General features: G+C 35.7%; 1 protein-coding gene across 2 annotated transcripts in view; it reads right to left on the bottom strand.

Annotated features, from left to right (window-relative positions):
- KANSL1L (KAT8 regulatory NSL complex subunit 1 like) overlaps nt 1-16,971 on the bottom strand; it is a 96,834-nt gene that overhangs the window by 61,299 nt on the left and 18,564 nt on the right. For both annotated transcript variants that reach the window (XM_008145210.3, XM_054723292.1), the window contains exons 3-4: nt 9,053-9,194; nt 2,624-2,821 (exon numbers count right to left, since the gene is read on the bottom strand). In XM_008145210.3, the coding sequence (XP_008143432.2) occupies nt 2,624-2,821; nt 9,053-9,194 (340 nt within the window). The remainder of the gene's footprint in view (nt 1-2,623; nt 2,822-9,052; nt 9,195-16,971) is intronic.

Here is a 16,971-nt window from a genome sequence, read left to right as displayed (position 1 = left end):
ATACAGACAGGCAAAAGTAGGTTTACAGTTGTGAGTTATATAAAGACTTTATTCTTGTATTATTATTTATAATTATTGTATTATTTTCTATAGAAACTGTAAATCTACTTTTGCCCATCCCTGCTACATGTATTTTAAACTACAAAGATGATTACACCACTACTGATATTCTATTTCGTATAAGTAAATTTACATTTTAAAGTACTCCTTCTTTTTCATGTCCTTTTTTTGTTACAGTTCCTTTATCTACTTATCCTATCTTCTAAAGCTTTTGAATTCAGATAACAGAATCGATATAATAATTCCTGAGCTAGCCAAATTAACAATCATAGCTATGATTTATTAAATGTGTAGTATGTGCCAGACACTATACTAGGCACGAGAATATTTCTAATCGTTACGAATAACCTGTAAAGTAGATAATATGATTTTACTACAAACTAGTAAAACATCAATTACAGATGAGGAAACAAATTTCCTCATCTGTAACTGATGTTATATGTAGTAAAATAGTTTAACCTACTTGACCAAGGATTATAGTTGGTAAGAAATGAAGCTGCCGCCAAAACCGGTTTGGCTCAGTGGATAGAGCGTCGGTCTGCGGACCGATTCCGGTCAAGGGCATGTACCTTGGTTGCGGGCACATCCCCTGTAGGGGGTGTGCAGGAGGCGGCTGGTCGATGTTTCTCTCTCATCGATATTTCTAGCTTTCTATCCCTCTCCCTTACACTCTGTAAAAAAATCAATAAAATATATTAAAAAAAAAAAAAAAAAAGAAATGAAGCTGTGATTCAAATTCAGGTTTTAATCTCATGCCACAACTGCTTCTTAATATTTTTCCTAATTCGAAAATATCAGTTTTGGGGATATCAAAATTTTTATTGCCCCTCATCCAAAACTTAAATATATGTAATATATTTATAATGTGTAATAAATATTAAATCATTCTCAAAACAATAATCTAAAACAAGTATAATAAACATAGACCACATCACTGGAAATAGTATATTTCTATAAAAGAATGGCAACTATTTTCATTACATATGTAATGTGTTCATTATGAAAAAAAAGAAAGTACAGATAAGTTTACTAGGAAAAGAAAATCACCTGTAATCATATTTCACAGAGAAAACCATTGCTAGTATCTTGATATATATATATATACACACTAAATTTTTTGAGCATACATGAGCATTTGTGTATATACAACATGTGCACACACACACACACCTTTTTAATTAATCATGCCACATCAACTTTCTAAGACCTGGTTTTCTGACTTAATATCATGTGACTACATTTTATTAATTGTAAGATATGCTATTATAAAATAAAGGGATATATGAAATTATTTTGAAACTTCATTTGTATGAAACTAATAATGTGCTATTAGAAATGAGACTAAAGAATATAAAACTAAATCTAAAATTTTAATACTTCAAAAATCTTTTATTAAAAAAAACTCTGAAATGTTTTCACCATTTATTTTCTTAATAAATAATACATAACTAATGCCTTTATTTTAAAAATTATTATTCTTTTTAGATTAAAGCTCATTTTCAAAATCACCAATACAAAGAGATTCTTTATCCAGTGATAAAGAATTTACTAATTTATTCATGAAAATAAATATATAGAGTATCTATTTTCCAGTCTGAAACACTGACACACTCTTCTCTTTATCCACCTCCAAAATATCGTCTAAAATACTGTAAGCCATTGGAGGTCGTTGATCAGGTATGTCTGTTAATTGGCCCAGAGGACAACTTTACAACCAACCCCTAGTTTTAACTCTAACAACTATCCCACTTCAGCCAATAAAGTCTCATATGCTTGAGTCCATATTTGGGATAGTAAAAATTTATTAGGGACTTACTCGACTTTCTGTTTACACAATCCTTTTTATTAAAGAATCCATATTCCAATTTTACCTTTCACTAAAAATCTCTATCAATATATTATTCAAATAATCACTCAGATCTATTAGGTGGTACCAGTGTTCTATCCCTGTGAAAAAAGTCCAATGATAAGCAATTTTTTTTTTTTTTTAATTTCTTTATTGATTAAGGTGTCACATATTTGTCCTCATCCCCCCTTTCCCATCCCACACCCCTCCCCACGGATGCCCCAACCCCCTGTTGAACTTAATCATTGGTTAGGCTCATATGCATGCACACAAGTCCTTTGGTTGAACTCTCCCCCCTCCCCCCACCCTCCCCTATCCTCCCTCTGAGGCCCGATAGTCCGATCGATGCCTCCTTGTTTCTGGTTCTGTTCTTGTTCATCAGTCTATGTTGTTCATCATTTCCCCTAGGTGAGCGAGATCATGTGTCACTAGAGATGATAAGCAATTTTGTTTGAAGAAAGATTTTCCAACCGAGTGTAAATGAATGATCATCCTAAGGCTATGTACTAATCAATACCTTATATTATAACTTATATTTATTTTATACCTTATATTATATTTAAATAATCGTAATTACATCAATATTATAATAGAGGCTAGTCATATACTAAGTATTTTCATTTTACTTAATGTCAGATTGCCAACTTTAATAACCCACATCCCAAGAAGACACATTTATTTTCATGTCACTCACATTGTACTCTTCTCATTACTTACCTGTTTTTCTATGTTGCGAAGAAGCAGTGTAGGGCTACTTGGTGACATTTCAAAATCTTGTTCTGGTAAAGGATCTTGACTCTCTTGGGGAATCTGAGGATTCCCTGTGATATTTAATGCAGTTGCTTGGTCTGCAAATTGTATTTGTTTTTTCAAATTGTCTTTTGGAAGTTGGCATTCTTCTAGGATCACTATCCCCTAGTTAAACATCAATTAAAGAGTTTAAATGAAAACAAAATTGACTGTTAAATTAACCTTAATGTTATAATACACTTGAAACCATGCTTCTTATTACCCCTTGGAAATCAGAAAATACACACTTGGTAGTTTAACTCTAAAAAACTGGCTGATTTAAAACATGTGTAGCTAAAATAATATGTATGTCTGATGGAGCAGGCTTTATAAAATAGTCGTAAATTATATACATGCAGTATTTTTGTCTTCTAATGGTTTTAGTTATTAGTATTAAAAGCATGACACATTTAGAGTAAAGTTAGAAGCTTACAAGCAGGATGTGAACATTTCAGACTGAAATTTAGAACATTTCCTGATTTAATCTTATATTTTTAGTCACTAGCATTTCCATTTGAGTTTTATATTTGTGTACTCCCAATTTCATAAATTAAAATACCAAACTTATAAACATCCAAACTACAATCTATTATATTAACACCTTTCAGAGTCCGGTAAGGACAAGCGCCAAGCCTATTGTTGCCAGTCAGCAACCCTGGGCAGGACTGAACCATTGAGAAAAAGTACTCTCCAGGCCAATCAAAGCTCTTGTTGTTTACAGGGTAGATAAGTTAATAATAAAGATACAAGTGGGGTATTTTCTGAAATTTAAATAATCAGAAGAATATGTAGGGATCTAGCTTCCTCTGCACTTCCTGCCACACTCTTGTACTTTTTCTTCGAATAGCTTGCTAAACTTTCTCCCACATTTCCTGGCTGCTTCACTGCAACTGTTATCACCTAGGTCTCTCAGAGGCAAGGGAAACAGGAAAGAAAGGATGAAAAGGAGTGCACAGATATGATCTTAATGATTTTATAATCCTTTCTCACTGCAAAACTTTTTCCCTTTCTATCCCTTTCACCCCTGTAAAGAATAATACATTATATAATATATATGTAGATGTAGATTTTTGCAAGATGCCAAGAAGCCCCTACAAACTAGCTGAAAAGGTATTAAATGCCTAATGTGGCTAAAATATTATATTCTTGCCATGAAATATAGACTAAAACATTAATATGTTATAGTATTTCAAGATGGAACAAATTAAATGACTGCTGTGGGTCAGCTTACATCATCTATAAATGCTATTTATAGGATGAAAACTGCCTATCTATAATAATAAAAGTGTAATATGTTAATTAGACCAGACAGTCGAATGACCTTCCAGATGACCCTCCGGACAAAGCTGGGGCTGCAAGGGCCAAGGCAAGCCACTGCGGCTGAAGAGCCAAGCCCCTTGCATGAATTTCGTGCATCAGGCCTCTAGTAGAATATAATAGGCAATATATGAGTAATTTTAGTTTATACTATAATTTAGAGAATCTAAAATTTTACAATGACCATGGTCAGTTATGCTATTAAACATACATTTTATAATTTTGTAGTAATATATTACCTTGATGTTTGATAAAAGTAAAAAATAAATTATTCTTTTTACCTGTACTTAACAATGCTAGTAACTTTACCAAGAAAAGAGGATCCAAATTTTTTTTTTTCAAATGCTCACCTGAGGATATTTTTTCCACTGCTTTTTAGAGAGTAGGAGGGAGGGAGGAGGAGAGAAAAAAGGGCGGGAGGAGAGAGAGAGAGATATCAAGGTGAAAGAGACATATTCATCGGTTGCCTCCCACATATGCCCCAACTGGGGCCCAGGGCCTGCGGCTCAGGTATGTGCCCTTGACCTAAATCAAAATCACACCCTTCGGTATGCGGACTGACACTCTAACCACTTAAGACACACCAGCCAGGGCAAGAGAATCTAATTTTTTATCCCATTTCAATGACTATTTTTCTAGTATGCACAAATATGGCTGTCAAGAAATCTGAAGAAATATATTGAAAAGAAGTTTCTGTTTTGATATTTTTAAAAATCAAGTTAGTCTTGATAAATATAGTGTCATCAATCACAAAAACTCTTTAAAGTATTAGAAATGTCCATTCAAAAATTGTACAAGTCTCTTACTAGGTTTTTCACAAATTCTTCATGCAAAAGAAATACAAGTTTTCACCAATTTAACTATAATTCTCTGTTTTGATTACAGTTTATATTATGGGCCAAGATGCTCTGAATTAGCCTGATTTCATAACCCCTACTTATAATATTGTTTCTAAACATAAGTTGATTCTGAATTTCAGAAGCTCAACTTAAAAACCTCAGGATACTATCTTTTTATATGGTAGGGGGCCTACCATAATTAATTTGATGAAGAATAATACTTTAAAAATTTAACTGGGGAGACATTCATAGTCAACTTCATAACCTATTTTTTTTTTCTTAAACTGTTGCCCTGGTCAAAACTCTCACAGTGTGAGAAGAATGGACATGATTTTTCTCTGCCATGGCCAAGAATAGAGAAGAAAGGGAAGAGGAGTAATTCCTTTGGAGTCACTGCAGAGATAGTTTCTGTTCTTAAAATTTAGGAAAAGGACATGTGTGTTGGGTCATAATGATGTACACTTTAAATACGTTATAATTTTATTTGTCAACTATATACTTCAATAAACCTGAATTTTAAAAAATCAGGAATAGTATAATGATACATAAAACAAGGCAATAACAAAAAATATAAAAAATCTTTAGAATAACGAATTGAGACAAGTGAAAACTCCAGCCTGAGATGAAAGCAAATCAACTCCTCCAGGAGACAACTGTTTCTGATAATAACACTAGAAAGATCCCCCACCCCACTCCCAGGGTCCTCATAGAGAAGACGTAGTGTGAAAAATAAACTGTCTTAGCAACATCTTTATTATTTATATAAAGCCACCAAGGCTAATTTTAAGCAAAAAACTTAAATGAAAATTTAAACATAAGAAATGTATTATTTAAAATGTGGAAGGTCTTATTACAGGATAACAAAACAAAAATCTAAAAGAGAAACCATAGCCAGCTGTTGTCTTATTGAAAAGCTGAAGCAGAGAAAAGAAGAAATATGAAAGTTATACTGTGTTATAAAGCTACTACAAGATCAAGGAAGAGATATTGTTAACATCTGCTTTCTTCTCTCTAAAAATTGAGGTCACCTGGAATGTGTCAAAGAAAGGACAAACAATAGCTTCAACAACTACACTTGTAGATCTCCCAGTAGATCTAGTCTGTGTTTCCTGACCAGTCACAAACTGGCACTTATTTAAACAGACTATTTACAAGAGAGCATCTCTCAATCTCTTTCCCTTCCCCTTATCTCTAACTTAACCTAGAAGGAAGTATTTGCTGTTCTTTCCTTTCAAGATACATTAAACAGAAAAATTCTGTCTCACTCAAGATAACCACTCTTCTCAATGCTTTTTTCTTATAATAACCCAAGAAGCTGTAAGAACAAAGAAAGTGCTTGTTTTCCTATTCAGTATAGTAACAGTTCAACTAAATTGCAGATAAATAAGCAATTAAACATATTAATTCCTAAGAAATTTAAGGATAAACTACCAAACTAAAGAAGTATTATATTTTGATAGCATAATATTAATGACATTTTCCATAAAACAAATATGATGTGATTCTTAAGGGAACAAAGGGCCAGATATACATCTACCCTCACCCTAAACCAAGACAAATGTAAGTAAGGCCATATAAATTATTACTGGGAAGTTTAGATTTTTTTCCTTAAGATAACTTATTTAAAAAATATAAACATATAATCAAACTTTTAAAAATGTTTAACAATTATACAGCACCGCTTAGAATAGACAAAATATTAAAATATCTTTTCCCAAGTCAAAGCAATATGAACTAGACTGTCTAGATTAAAATATAAAACATACAATTTAGCTGAAACCCACTTTCTTGGAAATTTGTAAATTGTTTTAAACCTGACTCATGCTAACTACTCTTTTTGCTATAAAAATGGTTGTGATATATCCTTTTAAGAAACTGATCAAAGAGGAGAGGTTATTTGGTGATCTTGAAAGGACTGGAAAATCACTACAACTGAAGGAAGGCCCTTGTGAAAACAGGTTTAAAATAAGAAACAGTCACTAGAGTAAATGAATAGGAAACTTCCATCAGGAAACTATTCTGGAACATAGTTCCCTCAAATGCAACAGAGAGAACCAGTAAGCTTAAGGTTTTATTTCTCTTTCCATATATCTTCCTATAGACATCACCATCATATTGATGACTCTACCTTTCTCTCCTGTCCTTGCACAACTCATACTTTCTGCTCCTTTGAATACCATAATAAAATACTTTGTTATACCTAAAAAAGATCATGTTGTTTCTTGACTTCAAACCTTTAAGAAATGCCCTTTCCTAATTTCTAGTTCTATTTTTTCATCAAGCAAAGTACTATTTATTCTCCAAAGTCATACTGAGGCATCCCCTCTTCTCTGACCCACATGCTAACCCCTAAAATAAGTGTTCTCTCTATGCCACTTCTATATGTTATTAAAAACACGTGTCATTGCACATATGTATTACATCATATTGCAACTATCTACATGGTCTATCACTCCTACCAAAATATAAACTCATCACAGACAGAGCCTAAAACTCATTAATCTTTATTTAGGTGCAGACCCTAGGTGGGTTGGGCTAACCACATGGTTCCAGAAGTCCTCCCTTCACAGCTTTATGTTTTCAAACCAATCATCAATATTTCCTCCATTACAACATTGTCTCCACATTTTCACCATGTTGAATACAATTTCCCACAAAAAAAGTCATAGAGATATTAGCAATATTTATATTAAATTAGACTTCATGGGATTGCAGGAGAACTCTTTTTGCTATTGCTTCCATGGGAAAATATACTAGTTCCAAGCAAACACCCTACAATTTTGGAGAAACAACATATCTTTAAGCTAGGGAAATCCCATGTTAAATTTCCCCTAGTTGGAATTAAAACAGCATTTTTTTGTGTAATAATTTGCTTAATTTGTATTCCTGTAGACTGTAAATCCTACAAGAGATCTGTAATATTTACAACTGACCGAGAATAGCATCCAAATTCTCAAGCACACACCACCACCACCCAAAAAGAATAAAAAAGATAAACTAACTCTTAGACAGAAAAACAAAAAACAAAAAAACTGGATAATTAATTACACCGAGGCCCAATCTCACAACATTCAGTAACAAATTGAAACAGCAATAAAATACTTCACACCCATTATGCTGGAGATCAAAAAATATAAAATGTAGGCAAGAATGTGGAGAAACAGGAGCTCTTATGCACTGCCAGTGGTAATACTGATTATCCAGTCACATCAATGAGTATAAGAAAATTGAAGACAGCCATGCCCAACACTCAGCCCCTTCCACTTTTAGACATGTAGCCAAGAGAAGCTCTCCACAGGCTCACAAAAACATAAAAGATAGTCACTGCAGTATTATTTTGACTGGCGTAAAAATGGAAACACTATCAAAAGAAAATAAGAATAGAGATAAACATTTCATTGTATTCATACAATTATATTCTAGTCATATAATAACATACTGGAAGTATAAAAATGCATAAATAGTATGCTGAGCAAAAACAAGCAAGTTGCAAAGTAGTTTGTAGTATCATTTATACAGACTTCAAAAGCATAGAAAATAAATATTTGTAGACACAGACACCTATCTGCCAATAGTATAAAACATACATACTGAAACTTATATAATTTTGTTAACTGATGTCACCCCAATATATTTAATACAATAAAAATAATAAATATTAAAAATGTTGGAATCAGAATAGTGGTTACAGTGGTATGGGGGAAGAGAATGGGCTGCAGGACCATACACCTACTGCAATTGCACAGGTAATGCTTCTTATTCTAGAAACTAAATGCATACTGGCAAAAATTTAATATTTGATAAATTTGAGGGTAGGTACACAGGTGTTCATCATATTGCTTTCTGCAACACTTTATGTTTTATAAATTTTTAATAAAACAGAAAACTCTAAGGAGACTTTAATAAGATACACACTCAGTATTTCTTACATATAATAAAATACATGGCAACAAAACAGAAGTTTACAAAAATGTATATCATTTTCTATTAACTGGAATTCAACAGAGTTCAGAACTGCTTAAGTATGATAAAATGATCACGATAAATACAATACACAAAGATAGCTTCAATTTACAGCAATTAATATATAAAAAATCTTAACTAAATTTTTGTAAAACCTATAACAATTATTTTGTTTGGAGAGATGAGGACAAACTAAATCAGTTATTTTTTTTTTTTTTAAGTAGGACACAGAAAATACCTTGGAGGCACGAATCTGCCTGTGAATATCCGTTAGTTGTTGGATTTTGTATTCTAGCTCTGAAATCTGGGCTTGAAGCCACGTCCATCGGCTGCCAACTCTTGCTCTGTCTACAAGCCACTTCCATTCAGTACTAGAGTTACTGTGAACAACATAGACATTGTTAGTCAAAGCACAAAGGCAATCAAGTTTTCACAGAGGCTGCTTAATAACTTCCTTGACTCCTGTCATACAATCCCAATTTCCTTTCCAAAACATCTAATTACATGAACTGAGAATGGCATATCAACTTCTTATCACAGAAAAAGATTCAATTTTCTTATCTTTCCATTCCACAAACACCTGTTTTTATTCCATGTTACTTAATCAGCAGTAGGATAATCTCCTTTGCTACTTAATACTTTATTAATGCAGAAGGGCTGAAATAGGAGTGGGCCAGCAAAGAAAAGGAAACAAGAATGACAATAGTAACACCATGTAAAAACTATTGCATGAGGCTTTTCTAGCAACCAGATGTCAAGTTTCAGACAAGTCATTTGAACTGTGCTAGATCTAAATCCAAGTAACAAACCTTAGCTACGCAACTGTACTCTATGTAAGTTTCATTTGCTAAAACAGAAACCACTACTAGATAATTAAATACTTAAAATCAATTTAAAGAAATTGTCAAAAATTATCAATGATGAATGCTGTTGCATTTCAAATACGCATGCCAAATATATAGATTTTGCATGATTATTAAAATGAACAGCTTGTTTAAAACCTGACTCCAAGCATTCAAGGCCAGAGATGACAATGAATTTAGGTAAAGCCTTTGTTTCATGCATATCTATCTACAGTAATGAAAGGGTAATATGCAAATAGTCAGGATGCCCTCACGCATTAACGCCGGATCAGCAGGCTGCATGTGCAGCAGGAGCAGGTGGGCGGGAACTTGCAGCATCAGGGATTTGCATCACACCATCACAATCCATCACCAGGAGGCCTGGGGCCCGGCGGAGGCCTCCGCGTGCCTGAGCTAGGGGTCCAGAGGCCTCCACACTGCAAGGCCTGGGGGTCCCGAGGCTCTGCGCGGCAAGGAGGCGGGACCCCCGGCTCCGGCCTACCTCCTTGGGGCAATCCATCGAGGAGCCCCAGATGGGTGGGCAGGGCCTACCTCTTTGGGGCGATGGATCGCGGGACTCCCGCACTGTGACAGGGCACAGGCCAGGCTGGGGGACCCCCCCCCCCCCCGAGTGCACAAATTTCATGCATTGGGCCACTAGTTTGAACATAACAGCTGAACCTTAGCTCCTCTATCTTTTGGCAAGGGTGCAGCTCTAATCCACATTTTGTAAGATTACCAATTAATTACTGTATTAAAATACTCCAACCACACCAAGTAGAAAACAACTATTTGGGGGAGGGGGAGAGAGAGAGAACCAATTAGGAACTTCAGATTAAAGGAAAAACCTGACAGAGATTGAAGGTATAACTGAATGACAATAATTACTTAATGGAAAAACACAGCTTTATGAAAAACTTGTTTAAAAATGGCATTTATTGTCAAAACCCATAGGATGAATGTACAAGACCAAAAGTGAACCCCAATGTAAATTATAGACTTTGGGTGATAAAGTGTCAATGTACGTTCATAGATTGTAATAAATGCACTCCTCTGGTGAAGGTTATGTTTGTGGAGTACAGGGTGGGAACTCTGTATTTTCTGCTAAATTTTGCTGTAAGCCTAAAACTGCTCTAAACAATCAAGTTTATTACTTTTTAAAAAACAGATGTAATCGTAATAGAAAGTCTTTCATATATACTTTAGTCAAAGAAAACATTTATTATGAGATCATTTATTGTCAGAGAAACATATTACAATTGTAACTTTACTATACAGAATTTATCCATTATAACAGGATTTTACATTATATCAATGTTCCCCAAAGCTATTTTTTTTAAGATTCTAATTGCACACAAAGTGATTAAGGAGACTTTCATATATATTAGGACTTCTCTTGGAATTATTTATTCAGTTTATAGTCACTATTGTGATTTTATAAATTGACACTCTTAAATCACATTTTTATAATCAGAGACAAAATAAGAGAATGCCTATTAAAAATACCTATTCACAGATAATATTTAATAACACTAACTGCCAATCATGAGATCAGTGAGGAAGGCAAGAGCCAGATCATGCAGTGGTTGCATAGGTGAGGGTAAAGTGTTGGATTTTATGCAAAAATAATGTTATTAGCAAGATCATAACAACATCTTTTTTCGGAGCACTCTGGCTACCAGGTAGAGAAAGCATTGAAGTGGGACAAGAGAGGAAATAAGGAAACTATTGGGATGCAACTATAATAATCTGGATGTGACAAAGATAGTGAACTCCAAATATTTCCTTGCACTTAAGTTTGAGCCATGTGACTAGTTCTGGCCAATGGGCTACAAGTAAAAGTGATCTAATCATTTCCAATCCACCTGACAATCTTCAAAGCCACTAGTGCAGACAGTACAGCCACAAGAGGGAGGAGAATCACAGACCAACCTACAATGACTTTATGTAAGCCAAGGTGACCCTTTGCTGTGTTAAACTACTGAGATTAGGAGGTTAACTTGTCACTCTAAATATAGCCTATTCTGACTAAAACACTGAATAAAAGATGAAAATGGCTTGGACTGGGAAAGGGGTAGGAGATAAAGAAGAGTTGAAGAAGATAGATTCAAGGTTCATTTTAAAGTTGATAGGACTTGTAGAAATATGGTGGAGTAAGCATGGGGAAATCAAAGATGATCTTAGATAGTCTTTCAGTTAAGTTTTGTTCCAGTTGGAAAATTTCCCTACAACATGCACTTTTGCTTGGCTATCAAACTGATGATTAGCTAAAATGGTAAAATACATTATGGGAAAATATAATAAAGAAATATTTTCATGGAGTTCATGTTATTGTACTCCTAGTAAAGATATTCTGATATTCAAATTAAGTTTAGAGAATTCATTTTTATGTTCATATACTATATTAAATTATACTAACATAGAAAAATAGCAATAGTATATTAAATTTAAATAAACTAATACTGGGGCTTTGTGGTATATAAAATGAATTGTCTGTAAAGGATACATTATCCTACATTTTAATAGGAGTAAATAAAATAATTTGCTATAATTAAAAGTGGTAAACAAGCTTTTCGACCATCAGTAGGACATCCCCTGTGGGCTCCCGGACTGTGAGAAGGGGCAGGCCGGGCTGAGGAACTCCCCCTCCCCCCATGCACAAATTTCATGCACCTGGCCTCTAGTTAGCATATAAGACCGCTAACACTGATTTGCCTGCATCTCTCTGGTGTCTGTAACAGACCACCACATGCTGACCATAAGGAAGGGCTCCTCCTTCCAGTGAAGATTAGGGCGAAGACATCTGTGAGTGGAGACCACCTGGGCAGTGAGACTAATCAGTCCCCAGAACAGCAGCATATGCCTTCAATTGCCATTCTTGCTTGTTTGCAGTCACCACTTAACTTGGTCAAGAAAATAAGCACAAGCTGTTTAAATCAAGTTGTTTTGAGTATAATTTCTCTTGATACTAACTTCTTGTGAACATCATGAACCTACACCCCTGTTTTGACCCTGAAGTGTAGTTCATCAGAATAAGACAGAACTTTCTAATATCACATCCTACATTACCAAGACTTAAAGAGGGGCTGGTATAAATTATGCCTTTAACATAAATTTTTAGCTCACTAATAACAATAAATTAACTATGATAAAATATCAAAAAAGAAGATCCAGTTGTAGAAAATAACTAGCCCAAGAAAAATAAGAATTATATTGGGAGAAATACATTAAATTATGCCAAACTTCTCCACTGGTGTTTGCTCACCTAGGAAGAGCTTATCCTTGCCTGAAATCTGATTCCTTTAGACCAGGGGTTGGTAAACTTTTCTTGTAGACAGGCAGAGAATATATATTTTAGGTTTTGTGGGCCACATAGAACCTTTAACAACTACTCAACTCTGCCATAATAGCATGAAAGCAGCCATAGATGATACATATATGAATGGATGTGTATTCCAATAAAATCGTTTACAAAAACAGTCAATGGGCTGAATTTGGTCCATGGGCTGTAATTCTCCAATCCCTGATGCTGTTAAATTACTTGCTTTTCAACTTCTTTTAAGCTTGCTTTTAAGACCTGTTAGAGGTATAGATAGAGTAGCCACTGACTAAAGCTAATTCACTCTTGAAGAGAGTTTTCTGGGGTCTCCACTGAACACTCCAAATCTTTGACAAAGTCTTACACTTTACTTACTCAGAACTCAAACATCGCTGAATTGTGTATGAGTGCCGGAAATTGTTCAGATTATGGCTTCCTATCTGTCCTTGTGGAGTTTCATGTACACATGCATAGCTTAGTATTCAAAAAGTTATCTCGCCGAAACCGGTTTGGCTCAGTGGATAGAGCGTCGGCCTGTGGACTCAAAAGGTCCCGGGTTCGATTCCAGTCAAGGGCATGTACCTTGGTTGCGGGCACATCCCCAGTAGGGGGTGTGCAAGAGGCAGCTGATCAATGTTTCTCTCTCATTGATGTTTCTAACTCTCTATCCCTCTCTCTTCCTCTCTGTAAAAAATCAATAAAATATATATATATATAAAAAGTTATCTCAAGGGGACCACATGAAGATTTCTGGAGATTTTTAGTTGCATATGTAGATCCCTCAATTTCAGTACTCTGATCTACTAATTCCAGTTATTTCAGCCTCCCAAACTCTAACCTTTGTCTCAGTTAAGGCCACTGTGTTCTACTTAGCTTTCTATGCCTGCGTCAGAGATCATAAAATGCCTTCAAGCAGAAAAGAGGGGCAAAGTCACTTCATCTGTTTCTCTTTCCTCAGGAATCACTGAACCTCTGCCCTTTGCTGTCTTACACCCACTGTGTCCATTTTCTGAAAACAGTGACTGTCTCATATAAAAGATAGGGCAAAAGTAGGCTTACAGTTGTGAGTAAGCAAAAGTGTTTATTCTTATATTATTATTAATTATTGTATTATTTTCCATACACAACTATACACCTACTTTTGCCCCACCCTGTGTTTTTTTTATTTAGTCCTCACCCAAGGATTTTTTTTCATTAATTTTTAGAGAGTAGAAGGAAGGGAGGAAGGGGAAAGAGAGAGACCTTGACTGTGAGAGAGATGAACAGATTGGTTGCCTCCCACATGTGCCCCAACCCGAACCGGGGTATATACCCTTGACTGGAAATCGAATGCAACTGAGGTATAATACCTTGACTGGGAATTGAATCCGCAAGCCTTAGGTCTGCCCGCTGATGCTCGAACCACTTGAAAAAACGGCCAGGACCCCACCCTGCATTTTGTCCAGTTTGCTCATTAAGTACAGCCAAAGAACAAGTACAGTACCAATAACTCCACTCCATTATGGCTAGAACTCAAAGAACTTTTATGTATTAAAAAAAATGATTGGCTGTGGAAGTCAGATAAAGTACTGGTTAATTATTTTCAACAATTCAGGTAAGGGCAGAATCCTAGAGGAAAGCAAAGCCAACAGTTCCCTGAAAACAAAACCAAACAAACAAAAACAACCCTATAAAGCAAAGCTAATTCTTGACTACTAATGAGGGAAAAAATCTACATATTCATGTTGAGGTGTCTTGTTACGAAACTTTAGCATATACCTTACTTAATATACCTCTCCCTCAAAAATATTTTGTGCCGTTAGGATCATTTAGGTTAACAAGTTCTCATTAAAATGTTCATTGTCTTTACGAAAAACTAAGCCTCATTGACATACAAGTCAATAACATTAATATTCTACCACTAACAAAATAAATCAATGAATAGTTATGAACTCTTGGAAAATTTGACATGGAGATAAATCAAGTGGGGAGGGTTCATTTAGGACAGGCGTCCTCAAACTACGGCCCATGGGCCACATGTGGGTGTTTCTGCCGTTTTGTTTTTTTACTTCAAAATAAGTTATGTGCAGTGTGCATAGGAATTTGTTCATAGTTTTTTTTTAAACTATAGTCCGGCCCTCCAATGGTCTGAGGGACAGTGAACTGGCCCCCTGTTTAAAAAGTTTGAGGACCCCTGATTTAGGATGTCCAAGGAAAATCTGAAACTGGAACTAAAAAGGAAGGAGAAACAAAAGGGAGAAAAAACAATCTGAATATATTTTACAATTCTGCCTAGAACTCTGGCAGAACCAAATCTGTCAACTGCATAAACAGAAATTTCCAGAGTTAGTTTACAAGAATTTACAAATCAGATTGCCAAATTTAAACTTGTTCCCTTCCTACCATCTATCCCCGCTTCTCCCCCAGTCAAAGAAAGGATAAGAGAAAGAAAAAAAAGGGAGGTTTGGGACCATTTATGTACTCTAAATACTACTCTATATCTATTGTATGAAAAAAATTTTGAAAGTTAATGCTCTATTACGTAGTCTTAACTCTGTTTTTAAAATCCTTGCAAAATATCAAACACTGACAAGTAGCATACAAATAAAGAAAATAAATGAATTTTTAAACTAGTCTAAACATATTTGCTAAAGGAACAGTCTGAAGTCATGCACTTAGCAGTTAAACAAGCATTGTATATTTGCACGTGTGCGTACCTCTTTTGTTCAGAAAACCAGGCCACCATGTAGAGTTTCTGCAGGAGCCGACCCAGCCGATCAGGGGAAGGCGCCGCCCCCACCCCGCCACTGCTGCTGCCACTGCTGGCCACCCGGCTGCCTGCCCTCAGCCCTCATAGCCGCGCGGCTTTGTCCAGAAGGACGTCCAAAAGGACATCTGGAAGATGTCCAGTCTATCTGTTCTAATTAGCATATTACCCTTTATTAATAGACTAGAGGCCAGATGCACAAAGATTCGTGCAAGAATGGGCCTTCCTTCCCCTGGCTGCCAGCACCGCCTTCGCTCTGGCTGGAGCCACCTTTCCGCCTTTCCATGCTGCCCAGAGGCCCAGAGTGGCTGGGGCGGTGTGGAATGCCTGTGTCACAACGCAAGCATCCTGCCCCACCCCTGGCCACTTGGCGTCTGAGTATGCAAATTAACCTGCCATCTTTGTTGGGTTCATTTGCATACTCACTTCTGACTGGCTGGTGGGCATCACGAAGGTATGGTCAATTTGCATCTTACTCTTTTATTAGTGTAGATACTGTAACAAAAGTTGTGTGTGATCTGTCTCTGTTCATATCTTCCACTCCCAAATTTCATGCCTTTTCCATCTTAATTAAGGACTTAGGTATTGTGGCTGTAAGTCTGCAGTTTGAAGTGTGACAACAAAACTAGCACAGATTTATTTTTTCTTCTTTACAACTTCATAGATAGGAGATTCATTCTTATCATACATCTTAGCAATCTTAGCATATGATTTTTTTTCCCTTTCCTTAAGTCAAGAACTTTACCTTTTCACTTAAAGGAAGCACTTTACAACTTCTCTTTGGCATATCCAAACTGCCAGCATCACTACTCTTGCACTTTGGGGTTATTATTAAGTAAGGGTTACTTGAACACAATCACTGTGACAGGGAATAACCAAGATGGCCACTAAGTAACAGGCTGGTAGCATATTATTGCGTTGGATACACTGGACAAAGGGATGATTCATGTCCTGAGAAGGATGGAGTGGGTGGGACAACATGAGATTTCATCATGCTATTCAGACAGTACATAATTTAAAACTTATAACTTGTTTATTTCTGGAATTTTCTATTTAATATTTTAAACCACAAGTGACCATGGGTAACTGAAGCCAGGAAAAGTGAAACTGCAGACAAGGGGGGACCACTGTTATGCACTGCACAAGGGCCTGCCTGAAAGGACAAGCAGAACTCAAATCCAGCACGAGTTCTCCATCCCAAGCCCTGCAATTACAAATCTAAATCTGCTTAAAGGAAGGAGTACCTTCTA

Source organism: Eptesicus fuscus, chromosome 11 (genome assembly GCF_027574615.1).
Source record: "Eptesicus fuscus isolate TK198812 chromosome 11, DD_ASM_mEF_20220401, whole genome shotgun sequence".
Lineage (NCBI taxonomy): Eukaryota > Metazoa > Chordata > Mammalia > Chiroptera > Vespertilionidae > Eptesicus > Eptesicus fuscus.
Note: the sequence above shows the minus strand (reverse complement) of the source record. Positions and strands in the feature narration are given on the sequence as shown.